At 62.5% G+C, this 15,425-nt stretch overlaps 1 protein-coding gene across 1 annotated transcript; it reads left to right on the plus strand.

The window, feature by feature from the left end:
* Positions 1-1,219: 1,219 nt before the first annotated feature.
* Positions 1,220-15,166, plus strand: LOC149860188 (solute carrier family 2, facilitated glucose transporter member 9-like). The gene is made up of 12 exons (XM_090057071.1): positions 1,220-1,387; positions 4,559-4,657; positions 5,021-5,181; positions 5,273-5,397; positions 5,511-5,656; positions 5,833-5,965; positions 6,192-6,379; positions 7,576-7,686; positions 8,776-8,877; positions 9,426-9,501; positions 10,636-10,763; positions 11,980-15,166. Exons 1-12 carry the CDS (start codon positions 1,337-1,339, stop codon positions 12,217-12,219), a joined length of 1,560 nt encoding a protein of 519 aa, XP_089913197.1. The 5' UTR covers positions 1,220-1,336; the 3' UTR covers positions 12,220-15,166.
* The last annotated feature ends 259 nt before the right edge of the window (positions 15,167-15,425 follow it).

The raw sequence follows: 15,425 nt of genomic DNA on the forward strand, positions 1-15,425 counted from the left end.
GATGCGACCCTGCAGCTCCCTGCCGGCCCCACTTCTCTCACGCGGCGCGGTGGGCGGCTGGCGCTCAGATGGGCCAGGAGCAAAGCCAGAAACAAGGGCTTGCGGCAGCGTCTCGCACGGGCCCGGCTGCGCCTGTGCGAGAGACGCTGCACCCGGAGCCGGGCCCTGCCCGCAGGCGCTGGGCCTCGAAGGCCGCGGCCGCGCCGCTCATCTCCCCACCCCTTCCTTTCTGCCGCAGGCCCCCGCCCGCCCTGTCCCCTGGGGCCGGCTCCCGCACCGCAGCCTCTGGCTGCACCCACAGCGTGCACGCAGACGCACAACGTGTATGTACACACACGGGCCAACCCATGGCAATTCTGAAATGCAGTCCCTGCTTGTACACGCTCGCGCACAAACTTGGGCAGGGCAGGTAATCCTGCCTCCTTTTTTACCCTCCCTGCTTGCACACACACATACACAATGTGCAAACACACACAGATAAACACGCTCTCTGGAGCCAACCCACAGCAAGTGTGTCGTTCAGTCTCCTGTATTTTATATGCACGTGTCCGTGCGCACACGCGCACACTCTCTCTAGGGCCAGCTACTGGCCATCCTGTAGTCCAGCCTCCCATGTTACCCTCCCTGCTTATACGCACACAGCATGCACACGTGCACGTGTGCACATGCATGCGTGCACACATACGCACTCCCTGGCATCAACCCATGGCAATCTTATAGTCTATCATCCTGTTACCCCCCCCACACCCTGCGTACATGTGCACATGCGTGTCTGCACACACATGCACGCACTGGGGCCAACTCCTGGCCATCTTGTACTTCAATCTCTCGTGTTACAATCCCTGCTTACACACACATGTACACACGGCACCTCCTTGCCCTCAGGGGCCGCACATCCACATGGGCCTGACCCTGGCCTGTGCCGGCAGCTGAGGCCCTGCACGGATGTAGCAGCAACTTCCCCCAGTGCCACTGGGCACGCGGTGGCTGAGGGGGGCCGAGATCCCGGCACAGCCCCCATTAGTGCTGCTAATTAGTGCCCCAAGCATGTGCCCTCAGCCTGGCCTGCCCAGCCCCCATGCTGGGTAGGGCCGCCCCAGCTCCTGCTCCACCCCAGAAGTGGCCGCATCCAGGGGCGGGGAAGGACCAGGCCCCTCAGCCCCTCCTGCCACTGCATCCGCACCCTCCGCTCTCCCCACCCGGCTGCCCTGGGCCAGGCTGGGGCACGGCAGAGATGCCCGAGGCCGGCTCCAGGAGCCAGGGACAGGCGACCAGCTCTGGTCACAGCTGAAATCTGTGAACCGCGGCTCAAGCCACCTGCAGCTGCTTGCGGACGATGGGCCCCACGGAGCCATCGAAGGGATGCGGGAGCCACGATGCAGCTAAGGTAAGTGGAGGCTCAGCTTGGCGGAGCGGCAGGTAGGACCCAGGCGTCCAGGTGCCCTGTCCTGCAGCTCCAGCCAGCGCCCCGTCTGCTTGGGGGGTGGGAGTTGACCCCCTACAGCCCTGCCGGTGCTCCTCACTCCTGACCCGCAGCCCCTAATCCCCCAGCCCTGCCGGCGCCCCTCCCGACCCACAGCCCCCTGCCCACCCAGCCCTGCGGGTGCCCCTCACTCCCAGCCAGGGCAGGCGTGGGAGGGAGACCCTGGGGCAGCCTGTCAGCGCCCGTTCCCTTTACTCTGGGGGTGCAAGCCCTGCTGCGGCTCTGCCAGGCCCGCTTGGCCTCGTCCTTGCAGCAGATCCCTGAGGCCTCACGCACCAGGTGCCGGACACAAGCGGGGGACCACTGGGAGCATCTGGGGACAGGCTTGCCCTGCCCTGGCTGCCACTGCCTCCCCGCACGGCCTCAGCCACGTCACTTAGGCCCTGATACCACTGAGACCCCGGCAGGCTCCAACCCCCCGACACTCCCTGCCTTAATGGGGGGGAACTGGGGCCAAGAGGGGCTGTGTGAGCCCGCAGCCCCTGGGACCCCCCACATCAGCAGCCTCCAGCAGGCACAGAGTTAACAGCAATGGGGCTGGAGCTGGAGAGGCGAAGCCGGTCACGCTCCCGGCATGTGACTGCCGGCCAGGGGGGGCAGGGGGAGCAGCCCCCAGCGCCGTCCCCGGGGCCTCAATGACGCCTCGTCCCTCCGGCCTTGGCCCCGGCGCAAGGGGCTGCCATGGACCCACCGCCAGCCCCCCCACCTCCCCCCCACCGCAACATCACGGGGGTGAGTGGGCGCCGCATTCCTGCCCGGATTAGGGGGATTGGGGCCTCGCCAGGCCACAGGCCACGGCCGCCTGGGTTCTGGTCCCAGGACTGGGGGCATTGGAGGAAGGGACCCCCCCGGACACCAGGGTTCAATCCCAGCAAGCAGGGAGGGGGGCCGGCGGGTTGGAGCAGGAGGCTGAGACCCCGGACGCCTGGGAGGGCCGTTGTGTTGTGCGGGGGCTGCTGTGCTCTCCCCCCGGCTTCCTGCAGCCGCAGGGGCAGCCCCAAAGCCACCCCCGACCCCCCTGGCTGTGCAGGGAGCAGCCACTTCCCCGTCTCCCCTTGGGAGGCCGTGAGGACCCGTTCACCTCCCCCAGCCCCAGGGACCGAAACCGGGAGGGAAGAGGCCTGCGGGGGCCAAGCCAGCTTCAGGTTCCCATCTCTGGGGCAGGCTGGCAGGGGGGTGTCAAGCCCGGCCAGGGCCCCCCAGCAGCGCCTCTCCAGGGCCTCGACTTACCCTATCTGTGAAATGGGCTCACCCACCCCCCCCAATCGTTTGGGCAATCAAGCCTGTACGTACCCATCCTGGCCCAGCTCCCACCATGGCACCTCTGTGAGAACGTCCTGGGGGGTGTGCCATCCCCAACCAGGCCCGGTGTTTGCCGGCACCTTGGGGCCAGGCCTGGCCATGCGAGGGACTTGGGAGGGCTCTACCAGGCCCTGGGGCGGGGAACTGCACCTTTCAAGGGCCTGAAGGACGGCAGTGGGTGAGGGGCTGGGGGCAGCAGGCAGGGCAGCCCCAGTGGCTGGAGGGGGGACCAGGGCAGCCCGCCTCCCCGCCCCCGTGTGCCCAGCCTGGCCGAGGAGCCCACAACAGCTGCCCAGCTGCAGGCAGGACGCCCCAGCCCCACCTCCCCCCCGGGCCTGGCTCTGCTGCCGGGGGCATCGCGTGTGGCCCCAAAATGCACCACCCTCCGGGGCGGCTGGCTCTGGGGGGAATCCCCAACCGGCCCTCCTCCACGCTTGTTGTTCTCCGATTTGTTCATTTATTTCTGTATTTACACGTTTTATTTTGTCTCGTCCCATTTTCTCTTTGCTTTGTTTTATTTATCGATTTTATTGCACTTTATTTATTTTTCATTTCATTCATTTTTATGTATCATCTTGTTCTGTTTTATTTATTGTTGTCATTTTCAATTTGTTTTATTTCATTTAATTTATTAACGTATTTTATTTCATTTTCTTTATTATCTTGCTTTACTTCATGTTTTTAGTTATTCCTCATTTTATATATTTTGTTTTATCTTATTTTATTTTAACTTCATTTATTTATCTGTTTTGTTGTATTTTAATTTGTTTTTTATTTTAATTTATTTATTTTATTTTATTACTTTATTTTTATTTATTCTTTGTTGTTTATTTTTACTTGATTTGATTTATTTTGATTTTATTGATTACTTTTTTAATTGTATTTATACTTTATTATTTATTCTATTCGATTCTCTTTATTTTTATGTGTAATCTTATTTTATTCTTTTTATTATTGTATTTATCTTATTTTGATTAATTATTTTATTATTTTATTACATTTTATTTTTAAATATTTATCATCTTATTTGATTTGATTAATTTATTGTTGTATTTGTTATCGTATTTTATTCTATTTCTTATTTATTAACTTATTTTATTTTATTCTAGTTGATTTGATTTTTTTCTTTGATTTGATTTGATTTGATTTGATTTTTTTACCGTCTGGCCTCGAGCAGGTGTTTGTGGGTCCCAGGCTCTGTCCCAGGCCCGGAGGGGGGACGTGGGGGCCTGGGCCGGGAGCCTGGACACGTGGCTTCTCTCCTGGCTCGGGGGGGGCAGGCTGGAGGCTTTTTAGAGGGCTTCTGGACACCCCCCACCCCATCCAATGGCCTTGAAGAGTTTCCGCAGGGAAAAATGTGACCCAGAAAGGGGCCCAGGAGGCTTCCCCCCCAGCTGCTCTCCCGGCTGGTTTCACCCCCATCGCTGCTGAGCCCCAGAGGCCCCCCCACCCCCCCGGTCCATTCAATGCTCCAGCTCAGGGTGCTGGGAGGGGAGTGTGTTTTGGGGAGAGGAGCTGGGTGGTTTCATGGAGGCGTGGGGGTGGGAGCTGGGACAGGACAGGTACAGACAGGCTTTCTTGCCCAGAGGTTTGGCAGCGGACGAGCCCATTTCACAGGCGGGGCAAGTCGAGGCCCGGATGCGCAGGCAGATCTCGGCTCCTCCGGCACCGGAAGTAACCTGGCTGGGCCAAGCCCTGTTCCCTGCGGGGCTGCAGCTGAGGCCTGGCCAGCTCGTTTCACTCGCCGCTAATGCCTTGCTGCTGTCTCCCCAGCCCCTCACGTTCCCCCTGCTCTCCGTCACCCTGCTGGCCTCCTTCGGCTCCTCCATGCTCTATGGCTACAACCTGGCCGTGGTCAACTCGCCGGCCGTGGTAAGCACCGGGGGGTGGGGGGTGCCCTGAGAGGGGATCTGCATCCCTGGGGGCAGCTGGGAATGCAGCCACCTCTGGGGGTGCTGGAGCCACCCAGGGAGCAGATGACGGAGAACCCAGGTCCCGCAGGGAGGGAAACTGAGGCGGGCAGAACCCTCCCCCCGAACCAGGATTCACGAATCTGGGCAGGACAGACCCGGGTCCGACCCCGCGCAGGGCAGCCCTGGGGTCCTTACGGCCATCGCTGCAGCCCAGGGCTTGCCGCGCAGCAGAGTCGGGCCCTGCCGCAGAGACCTGATCCGGGCCTGTGCCAACCCCGCCAGCCCCTGCCCGCTCCCACCTGCCGCCTTCTCTCCCTTGCAGCACATCAAGGCTTTCTACAACCTCACCTGGACCAAGCGCTACGGGCAGGGCCTGAGCCCCGGGCTCCTCACCCTCATGTACTCGCTGACCGTCTCCGTCTTTGCGCTGGGGGGGCTGGTGGGGTCCCTGCCCGTGGGGGTGCTGGTGACCCGATACGGCAGGTACAACCTGGGCGGGGGGAGGAGGCTGCCCAGGTGACTCGGGAGCCCTCAGGGCCACGCCGGGGTGACTCGCTACCTGTGGCCCCAGCAGGAATGGGACCCTGGTTCGGAGCACGCTGCTTGTCTTCCTGGCCAGCGCCCTCATGGGCTTTAGCCGTGCCCTGGCCTCGCCCGAGATGATCATCACCGGCCGCTTCATCACGGGCATCCACTCGGGTAGGACGGGGCGGGCTCGGAGTAGGGTGGGGAGCTGGGCATGGGGCAGGGGGCAGCAAGGGCTACGGGGTGCTGCGACCTCACCGTGCCCCTCGGCTGGTCGCTGCCCGCAGGCGTCTGCCTCAGCGTGGTGCCCATGTACCTGGGAGAAATCGCCCCCAAGAACCTGCGTGGCTTCCTGGGCCTGGTGCCCAGCATCTTCATCTGCCTCGGCGTCTTCTCCGCCCAGCTCCTGGGCCTGCCCGAGCTGCTGGGGGAGGTCAGTACGGCTCCCGTGCCGCCTCAGAGCCCACCCGGGGATGCCAAGGAGGTGGAAGGGGTTGGGCGGGCGTCTTCCTGGACCACCCATGGGTGCCCCTGCCCCAGGGCACGGAGGCTGGGGGCGGTTCATCCAGGCCCCCGTCCATGCCCTGTGTCCCGACTCCCCCCATCCAGGACGGGCTCTGGCCGCTGTTCCTGTCTGTGGTGGCCGTCCCGGCCTTCCTGCAGCTCCTGCTGCTGCGCTGGTTCCCCGAGAGCCCCCGGTACCTGCTGATCGAGAAGAACGACGTCTGCAGTGCGACCCAGGGTGAGCCCGGGTCCCCCCATCCTAGCCGCCCCCCAGGTCTGGACCCCGAGCCCCCTGCTTCCAGGCTACCAGGGGCTGAAGGCAACCCACAGGCAGCCTAGCCCAGGCTCGCAGACCCTGACTCATAACGGGCTGGTGTGGGTGGGCAAAAGGCCTTGACCATGGCTCCACTGGGGGGACAGTGGCAGGGACAGGCGTCGCTGAGTGACACCCCGTGCCCCCACAGCGCTGCGCTGGTTCCTGGGGAAGCAGGACGTGCGGGAGGTGGTGGAGGAGATGCGGGAAGAGCAGCGGTCGCTGTCCTCAGTGCAGACGGTGTCCGTGCGGCAGCTGCTGCAGGACCGCAGCGTCCGCTGGCAGGTCCTCTCCGTCGTCGTCATCAACGTGGGCATGCAGCTCTCTGGCATCGATGCCGTGAGTACCCCCGGCCTCGTGGGCGGCAGGGCATGGCTGGACCGGCAGACTCCCCGGAGCGGGGCTGGATGGAGCTCAGTCTCCTGTCTCCCACAGCGGCCATGGTGGATGCCATAAGGAGAGAGCACAGACCCGGGTCTCTCTAGGGTGATCTGTCCCCTATTCAATACCCCCCTGGCACCCACGGGTATTGGTCTAGAGATGCCAGAGGAAACGTCTCCAACCGTCCTGCTCAACAGCCAGTGATAAATGGATCCTCCTTGAGTTTATCCACCCCCTTGTTGACCCAGCTCTGCCCTCTGCCACCTCCTGCAGCGAGGAGTCCCACCAGTTAACAATGTGTTGCCTAAACAAGTCCTTCCTCTTAGTTTTAAATGTGTTGCCTAGACATGTCATCTAGTTCTAGTCTTCTGGGACTTGGGGAACAGGTCACTGGTCACTTGGTCCACAGCCTTCCTGGTCTTACAGGCCTCTGTCCTCTCCCCCCTCGGGGGTCTCATGGGGCCCACTGGGGTCTGGTCTCCCTTGTGCCCTCCAAGGCCTCCCCCGGCGGGGCACAGACCCATGTGGCACGGCTCTTTCTCCTTTCCACCCTGAAGATCCCCGGCCTTTTCACTCTCCTGGTCTGGCACCTGCCCCGGGGCTCTGATCGTTTCTTCTCTGCACTTTCTCTGATCCTACCACAGCCTTATTGAGAGATGTGCGTGAAGGAGAGAGAAATGTGAATGTGCCCGGGGCTGCCGGATGCTCAGAGGCTGGACACGGGGTTTGTCCGGGCTGGTTCGGACAGGGCAGGTCCCTGCCAGCCCCGCTTCTCTAGGACTCTGTGAATACAAAAGACGAGGGAGAGGAAGGGGGCATCCCACCGGCCCTTGGGGAGCAGGGAAACTCCTCAGCAGCCATGGGGACCCCTGTCCCGGAGCCGACAACATTCGAAATACTCGTTAGACCCTAAAAGTCCAGACGTGCCGGCCACTTCAGGCCACCTCTGTCCTCCCGGGACATTTCAGAAGCTCATCGGGGAAGTCTAGGAGCGGTCTGAGCCCACCATCCGTGGACCGGTTCCCTGCTCCCCGGGGACTAGGGGCTCGCCCGCCAATGCCCCCCCCAAAGCTCCCCAGACGGGGCAGGGAAGGAGAGGGTCTCTCTGCCCTAATCCCCCCGCCCCGGCTCAAGCCATCTCCTCCCTTCGGCAGATCTGGTTCTACACCAACACCATCTTCGAGAACACCGGCATCCCGGCGCCCGAGATCCCCTACACCACCGTGGCCACCGGCGCCATCGAGGTCGTCGCCGGCCTCGTGGGAGTGAGTGTCTCTTGTCCCCCTCCGGCCCGTCAGGGCGGGCGCCGGGGGCCGTGGGAGCAGCACCGGGGAGGGCCGGGATTCCCTCGCGGAGGTGGGCAGCTTCTTCCCCAGCTCGCGGAGACGGACGAGTCCGCAGCTCGGAGGCCGGCATAGCCCCGGGGGTGTCCCCGAGCCCCCGCTTGCCCCCCACGTCCGTCAGCCCTGCTTAGTCAGAGCGAGCACCGAGTCCTGCCCTGGGCCGGCCGGAGCCACCCGGTTTGACCCGTGGCGAGGTTGGCCGTAGGGCCTAGCCAGGGCCAGCGGGCAAGGGCCCAGCCACGGCCCCCCACCGCACGCCTGCTCCGTGCTGCGGCAGGGAGAGCCGCGCCGCGCCGGCGCTAACGGCCCCCGACGGACGCGCCGAGATGGGTTATAAAATTACAAGCATTTGTTCTGCTGTCAGCCCCCTCCTGCTCCCGCTGGCGCCCAGCCCCACGGCGCAGGGGGCCGACCGCGCTGGGCCTGGGGGAACCGGTCCCTGGCGGGGGACAGGGATGGGGACGGGGTCCCTCTGTCCCCTGCCAGCACTGGGGGACAGATCCCGGGAGTCTGGCCCCTTCCCTGGCCACGAGCCTGCTCTCCCGAAAAGGACGCGGGCGTAGAGCGCCAGCCCCTCGCCCCCGCTCTAACCACTAGCTCCTCTCCCCTTGCACAGCTGGGGTCTAAAACCCAGGAGTCCTGGCTCTGCCAGTGCCCATGCTGTAACCACTACACCGTCCTTCCCCGCAGAGCAAGCCAGGCACCCGGGATAGCCCACTCTGCCCCCTTGCTCTAACCACTAGCCCGCCCGTCCTTCCTCCTGGAGCTGGGGCAGAAACCCCTAGTCGCCCTGAACTAACTACCCCTGCCCACACCCGGGGGCCCTGGGACCAGGTAAGCATCCCGCCCTCAGGTGCTCAGACCAGCCAATGAGGAAGGAATCTGATGTTGTCGTGCCCCCGTTCCCCATGCCATTGGCTGATTGCGCTGCCACTCAGGACCGGGGGGGTGGGGGCAGCAGTGCCTGGGATAAGGGAGGGGCTCTCCTAACCCCCTGCCCCCTCCCCACAGTGCTTCACCATCGAGCGCCTGGGCCGCCGGCCCCTCATCATCGTCGGCTTCTGCTTCATGAGCATCTGCTCCCTGGGCATCACCATCTCCCTGGTGCTCCAGGTGGGTGCGGCCCCCTCCGGCCTGGCCCCCGCTCCTACCCCAGGACCACCCCCCACTCTAGCAGGGCCACGTTCGGAAATCCCCCAAGCCCGCAATTTTGGGGTTTCCAGTGAATTGCTATTAATGGATCCGTGGTCCGGGAGTGTGGGTCTCCCCGCTCTAACCACTGCTCCAGCTGCTCTCCCAGAGCTGGAAGCCCCAGGCCCCCGCTCCAGCCACTGCTCCATCTGGAGCCTCAGTTTTGGGGGCAGACAAGATTCAGGTTGCTAGAAACATGCCTGAAGACAGCAATTAGAGGGGCTTCCCGAACAGGCCGGAGCAGGACGTGCTGAATGAAATGTAATTGGGGGAGGAGGTTGGGTTGCTGTAGACGGGCGTCAGCCAAAAAGTTTCGGCTTTGTATTGCTCCCTGGTAGTGGAGTCGTGTATCCCAGACGTGCGAGGCCTGTCTCTGCAAACTGGAGTAATTTGTCGCTGGGGTCCCTGTAGGGAAACTGGGGTAGGGCCCCGCCCGCTCTAGGATCTAAACACGTCTCCCTCTGCCCCAGAGTGCCGTGCCCTGGATGCGCTACGTCAGCGTGGCCTGCGTCGTTGGCATCATTGCCGGCTTCTGCATCGGACCTGGTGGGTACGAGGCCCGTGAGGCAGAACAGCAGGGGCTGCGGGTTGGGACCCAGGGGCACGGTGGGGTAAGGGGGTGTGGGTCAAGAGTGAAGAGCACTGGCAGGGCGGGGTGGGTAAGGGGGTGAGGGGCACTGTCAGCATGTCTCTCATTCCCTCCGGGCCTTCCTGGCCCCTGCATAGCTTTGGACCACTGGACCAGTAAGCCCGGGTGGGAGACGGTGCCTTGGGGCCCAATCCTGGCTGTGGGACCCAGGGGGGCTGGGATGCAGCCCAAGACACCTACCTGCACCCAGCCCCTCCTCTACTCCCACCACACACGCATGGAGCCAGCGTGATCCTCCCCACCTAGTTACAAGCCTGCCAGGGCCCCGCACGCTCTGCCCACGTAGACACAGCCCCGAACGGGTTCCCTCGCTGATACATGCGCCAGGGCAACCGACAGGTCTATAACTCATCCCCGGCCTGGAATTTATTTGCTGTAATTACATCTTTAATTAGGGCTTGAATGGCTCATTGTTCACAAACAATGATGAATCGGACTTTGAAACCTGAAAGCGTCGCTCCCTACGCACGGCCCGGACCAGGCTGCGCAGCACTGGCCGCCAGGCCCTTTTCTGCTCTGCACCTGGAGCTTGGTTGTGGCCACGAAGCATCTTTATGAGATGCTCTCCCACCCCTGGGAGCAGCTGCCATGGGGTGCGGGGGGGTCTTGGGAAGACCCAGCCCCCAACACCTGGGACATCCGAGCCCAGAGACGCTGCCCAGGGGTCTGCTGGGAAACACGTCCTGGCTGAGTCGTGTGCCCACGGGGTGTATGTACACGCCACGGTTTTTGCCCTTTCATGCGCTGCAACCGTATGTCTGCACAAGCACAATTTCCAAACGCTTTAAAAGTCTTTCTTTGACCTCCCTATCCCATGACGTGCCACAATGAAGACTCCCAGGATGCACTGCTTGTAGGGGGGCAGTGTGGTGCATGATGGGAGATGTAGCACAGCCAGGGAGCAGGGTCATAGGAGCAGGTGGGGCCTGGTTGCACCCCCCCCCCATGCATCCACTCCCCAAACACTGGACCCATTGGGTGCTGGGTCCCAGTGAGTGGCCCATGCTCAACTTGCCCCTGCCGCCCCACAGCTGGCGTCCCCTTCCTGATGACCGCGGAGCTCTTCAAGCAGTCGCACCGGCCGGCCGCCTACATCGTGGGCGGCTCCCTCAACTGGCTCTCCAACTTCGCTGTCGGCTTCGTCTTCCCCTTCCTGCAGGTAAGGACGGGCAGGCTCAGGGCTGGGGAAGTGGGGAGAAGGAGAGGGGTTGTGGCCCCAGGGGCTGCGTGGGTACAAGAATCAGCCAGGGGCTGCGGCCGGCAGACCTGGGAGAGGATTTCATAGACATCAGGGCTGGAAGGGACCTCGGGAGATCATCGAGTCCAGCCGCCTGCCCAAGAAGGAAGACAACTGGGGTCAGGAGAGTTTGTGACCATTACTCCTGGTTTTCCCCTCGGGTGCCCTGGTGAACAGTTGCTCACCGAGCCCTTGATGTGCTCCCCTAGTGCAGCGGTGAGCTGCTCCCAGGTCCCCTCTCGGCCTTCTCTTCCTTGGGCTGAAGAGTCCCAGGTCCCCCAGCCTTTCCTCGTATGGCTTGCCGTGTAAGACTGATCATACGGGTGGCTCTTCTTTGGACTCGGTCAAGCTTGCCCACGTCCTTGTTAAAGTGCGGTGCCCAGACCTGGACGCAGTCCTCCGGCTGCGGTCTCACCAGTGCTGAGTAGAGATAACATGGAAAGGCTTGGGGGTGTTTCAGAAACCCAGCAGCCCCTGCTGAGGATGGCTGAGGACAAAGCCAAGGAGATCTGGGCTCAGCACTGCCAATCTGCTCTGCATGGCTTTGAACAAGTTGGTGAAGCTCTAAGCCTCAGTTTGCCTGGCTGTGAAATGGGTACAGGAGGGGAAGCTGCTCCCCAGGGCAGGGGCATAATGCCATAACAGGGTAGATGCTATCTCTTGCTCTCCCACATCTTGGCAGGGCATGGAAGCAGATCCAGGGGCCTGGAACATTGAGTCCCCCCCACAACCAGCCTCATCTGCACCCAAAGCTGGGGCTGGCATAACACAGCAGCCCAAAGCCCACAGGGCTCTAGGGTTGTGGGGGATTGGCGAGGCCAATATACTGTATTTTCTAGCATACAATACACATTTCCCCCCCCGGGGGAAATTGGCAGCTGGAAATTGGGGTGTGCCTTATGAGGGTGCAGAACCCATCCCCCACCCCATAGCCCTATGCCCCCTGCAGCTATATACCCAGGGCAGTTCGAGGCCCTGGGTCTGGCATAGTGGGTGTCTGTGCTCCCCTGCCCCAGGCTGGGGTGGCTGCGGGATTGGGGGCAGGCAGTGGAGATGCCCGGGAAGCTGCTGGAGGTCTGCACTGCACAAGGGGGGCCGTTGTGTCCGCAGCCCAGACACTGTCCCCTCTGCTGCCCAGATGTCGGCGGGTGCCTTCTGCTACCTGGTGTTCTGTGGCGTCTGCCTGCTGGTGGCCCTCTACGTCCACGCCATCATCCCTGAGACCAAGAACAAGACCTTCGTGGAGATCAGCCACATCTTTGCCTCACGCCGCGCCTTCCTGGCCCGCACCCCTGACCTCGTCCGCATGAGCAAGCTCCATGGCTACGGCGCCCTTGAAAGCAGCTCCCTCGAGGACTCGGGATCCAGCCAGGCCTGACTTCCCTGCCAGCTACCCCAGCCAGGTGCTGCTGCTCCCACCGCTGCCTGCACCCCCAGGCCTCTTGGGGGTGGGAGGGCTGGGAAGCCCCAGGGCTCAGTCCCTGTCCCTGTCCCCAGGGCACCTCCTGCCTCCACCAGCTGCCATCTCCTTCTCCCTCTCCAGCCCAGGGCCCTGGGGAATGGGGTTGGCTCCCTCCAGCTGCCCCAGCTCCGCTGCACCTGGCAGATCTGGGGACTCCTAGCAAGGGCCTGGGATTGTGGGGAGGTGACTCCCTCTTCTCCAAATTAACGCCCCCAAGTGTTGGTGCTACACAGTCCTCCAGGGGTTTGTACGGATGGCCCCGGGCCCCAGCTCACAGCAGCTCCAACCCACCAGCCCCCAACCCCTTTTATAGTGCAACTGCAGCAAGCCCCGCCTCCAGAAGCAGTGACATCACTCCTGGTGGCAGGTGCTGGTTGGCTAGTGCTGCTGTCAGGCCCATCTGAAAAGGGGCAGGACTTCCTGGGGTGCCAGGTGGGGGGCGGGGCTCAGGCAGGATGGGCACATCTGCACCAGGGCACATAATAAAGGATGTGGCTGGAGGAGGCTGTGCCCATGTGTGGGTTCAGAAGCGGGCAGGGGTGGGGGTGGCTCTGCTCTGGTTTGGGGCTTAGGCACAGCACTCCCAGGCCATCAGCATCACCCTGAGAGCTGAGCCATTAGACACTGGGGCCTTTCAGGGTACCAGGATGCAGGGCTCCTGGGTTCCTCTCCTAGTACTTCCAGCCACTGGCGATGCCCAACGCCAGGGGTCCTCCTGCCCGGGCCCCAGGGAGGAGGGTCCCTGGCTGCACTGCCACGTCTGCCAGGGGCAGCTGGACCCTCCAGCACAGGGCACCGGCATCGCGGGCGGTCGCCAGCCTGGGGCGAACAGATCCAGAGGGATGGGGCCCTCACACGTCTCATCCGCGAGGGCAGGGGCCTGTTGGGTTCGGAGCTCTGCGGCTGTGATGCACCCTGCCCTGCTGGGGCTGCGTGGGGCTCACTCCGGAGTCACGCTGGTGACAGTCCTGGATTCACTCCAGCGTCTCCCAGAGACTGTTTGGACTCACTCCACAGTCACTCTGGATTCAGCCATGGCTTCAAACCAGAGATAATCCAGATTAACCTTGGATTCAGTCCCAAATTCACTTGGGAGTCCATCCCACATTCACTCCAAATTCAGCCTGTTTCACTCCAGAGTCAGTCCAGACTCAGTCCTGGATTCACTCTAGAGTCAATATGGATTCCACCCTGGATTCACTCCAGATTCAGTCCAGAGTCAATCCAGATTAACCCCAAATTAAGCCCTGGACTCACTCTAGAGTCTAGACTCACTTTAGAGTCCATCCTGGATTTACTCCAGAGTCGCTCTGGATTCAGCCTGGCTTCACTTCTGAGTCAGTCCCGGAGTCACTCCAGATTGGCTCTGGCAGTGGTGAGAGGAGGCTGGGCACCCCTCTCCACAGCCCTGGATTGGCTCCAGAGTGACTTCTCGAGGGCGGCTCTGGGCTGAGGCCCCCTGCCTGGTCGGGGCAGCCAGCCGCCCTGCGCCCTCCAGGCCCAGGCACCGAGGTTCCCCAGTGCGAGGGAGGGAGGGTACCCAGGGCTCAGCGTTCAAATCCTCCCCCCGCCCCGCCCCGCCCCGCCAGCCTGCAGCAGGAGAATCGCTCCCAGCTGAGTAGGGTCTATGACACATACTGGCACAGTCCCTGGCCCAGATACTAGAGGGCAGTGGCGCCACCCTCCAGCTCCTTCCAGCTTTGGGAGCACACGCGCAACGTACAGTATCTTCTCACCTATAACCCCCCCTTCCCCCCCACCCTTGCAGTTCAGCTGCTGGAAATGGGTGCGCGTTATAACTGAGGAAATACGGTAAGGGTGTTTCTCCAGTCACCTTGCGCCAGGACACGGCCCCTTGGCCCCTCTCCTCCTGGCCGGGGAGCACATGGGACGGGCTTTTCTTGTCCTGCCACCTTTGCGACGCATGATGTGGGTTTAGACGGGCCCCCCCGGAAATGCTGCGCTGCTAGAGCGGGGGGGCCCTGGCAGGGCGCAGTGATGCCCGTGCTCTGCCGTGGGGGTCCCAGGCCCCTGGGCTGTGCCACTTGCTCCCCACCCCCTGTCTGCTTCATGTGTTGGGAGAGTTTAATCCTCCCCCAGAGGTGCTGGGGATGGGGCTGGGCTGGCACCGGCCCCGCAGGGTCCTGGCTGGAGGGTCTTGCCCCCGCGCTCGGGCTCAGCCCCACGCTGCACTGGGGCAGGAAGGGGTTTCCCCCCGCCCAGACTGGTTTGCACTGGGGGGGTTTGCCTTCTTCTGCAGTGGGGGCTCGGCCTGGGCCTGGGCTCTTGCAGCACCCATGACCCCCCCCGGCAGCGGCAGGCCGTTGGCGGCCGCGGCCCCCCCTGCACCCCGGGGGCAGGAGTGGGGTGATGCCAGGGGCTGTGTTGGGGTGACTGTGCCTTGTTGGACGCGGGGTTTGTCTGGGCTGGTTTGGACGGGCTGATCCTGCCTCAGGACTGGATGGGACCCCGCCCCACAGCTCCGGGACTCGGTGATCCTACGACTCTGGGTGGGTGCAAAGGGGCCGCTTTGGTTGTGTGTCCGAGTCACTGCCGCCCCTCGCTGAACGCCCTGGGCAGTGAGAAACCCCGGGAGGCTGGATCCTGCCCCAGCGCCCTCGGCACGGCCTGCCCTCTCCAGACCCGGCGCGGTGAGAAGGGGAGCTGGCGGCGTCGGCAGCCACGGCCTCTCTCCCCGGCACCGCGGAGCCGAGCGGTAAATATGTGCAGCATTACGTATGTATAATGGAGTGTAAATAACCCCAAAAAGTGCATTGTAAATAGACTCCAAGTTTATCCTTTATTAATGAGGCACTGAGTGCCCTGCTGTTTTAGAGCAGCGCGACTTTCATAATATCAAAACCTAAATTACACTCGTCTCTCGTTTCCTGGCGAACGGCGGCATCCGTTCAGGCCTCTTTGCCGCGCGCTGTTATTTATTCCCTTGTTTCTCCGGGCTGGCGCCGTGCCGCGCTGGAGGCACCAACCCCGCGTCCGGGGGCAGCCCCCAGCCCGGGCCCAGGGTTGGGGGATGCGTCCGTGTCGGCTTCCTTCTCGCTTGCCAGGTTGGGCCTGGTTGGGAGGTGGATGGGAGCCCCCCAAGGCACGCCTTGGCCTTCGAT

This window comes from Crocodylus siamensis, chromosome 7 (genome assembly GCF_052110815.1).
Source record: "Crocodylus siamensis isolate JL-2025a chromosome 7, ASM5211081v1, whole genome shotgun sequence".
In the NCBI taxonomy this organism is placed as follows: Eukaryota; Metazoa; Chordata; order Crocodylia; family Crocodylidae; genus Crocodylus; species Crocodylus siamensis.

Bases quoted from the DNA above. Each gene is read 5' to 3' on its own strand.
- LOC149860188 (XM_090057071.1), top strand. From the start codon at position 1,337: ATGGGCCCCACGGAGCCATCGAAGGGATGCGGGAGCCACGATGCAGCT. The intron at 4,658-5,020 runs GTAAGCACCGGG...TCTCCCTTGCAG, and splicing joins TGGTCAACTCGCCGGCCGTG to CACATCAAGGCTTTCTACAA. The intron at 5,657-5,832 runs GTCAGTACGGCT...CCCCCCATCCAG, and splicing joins TGCCCGAGCTGCTGGGGGAG to GACGGGCTCTGGCCGCTGTT.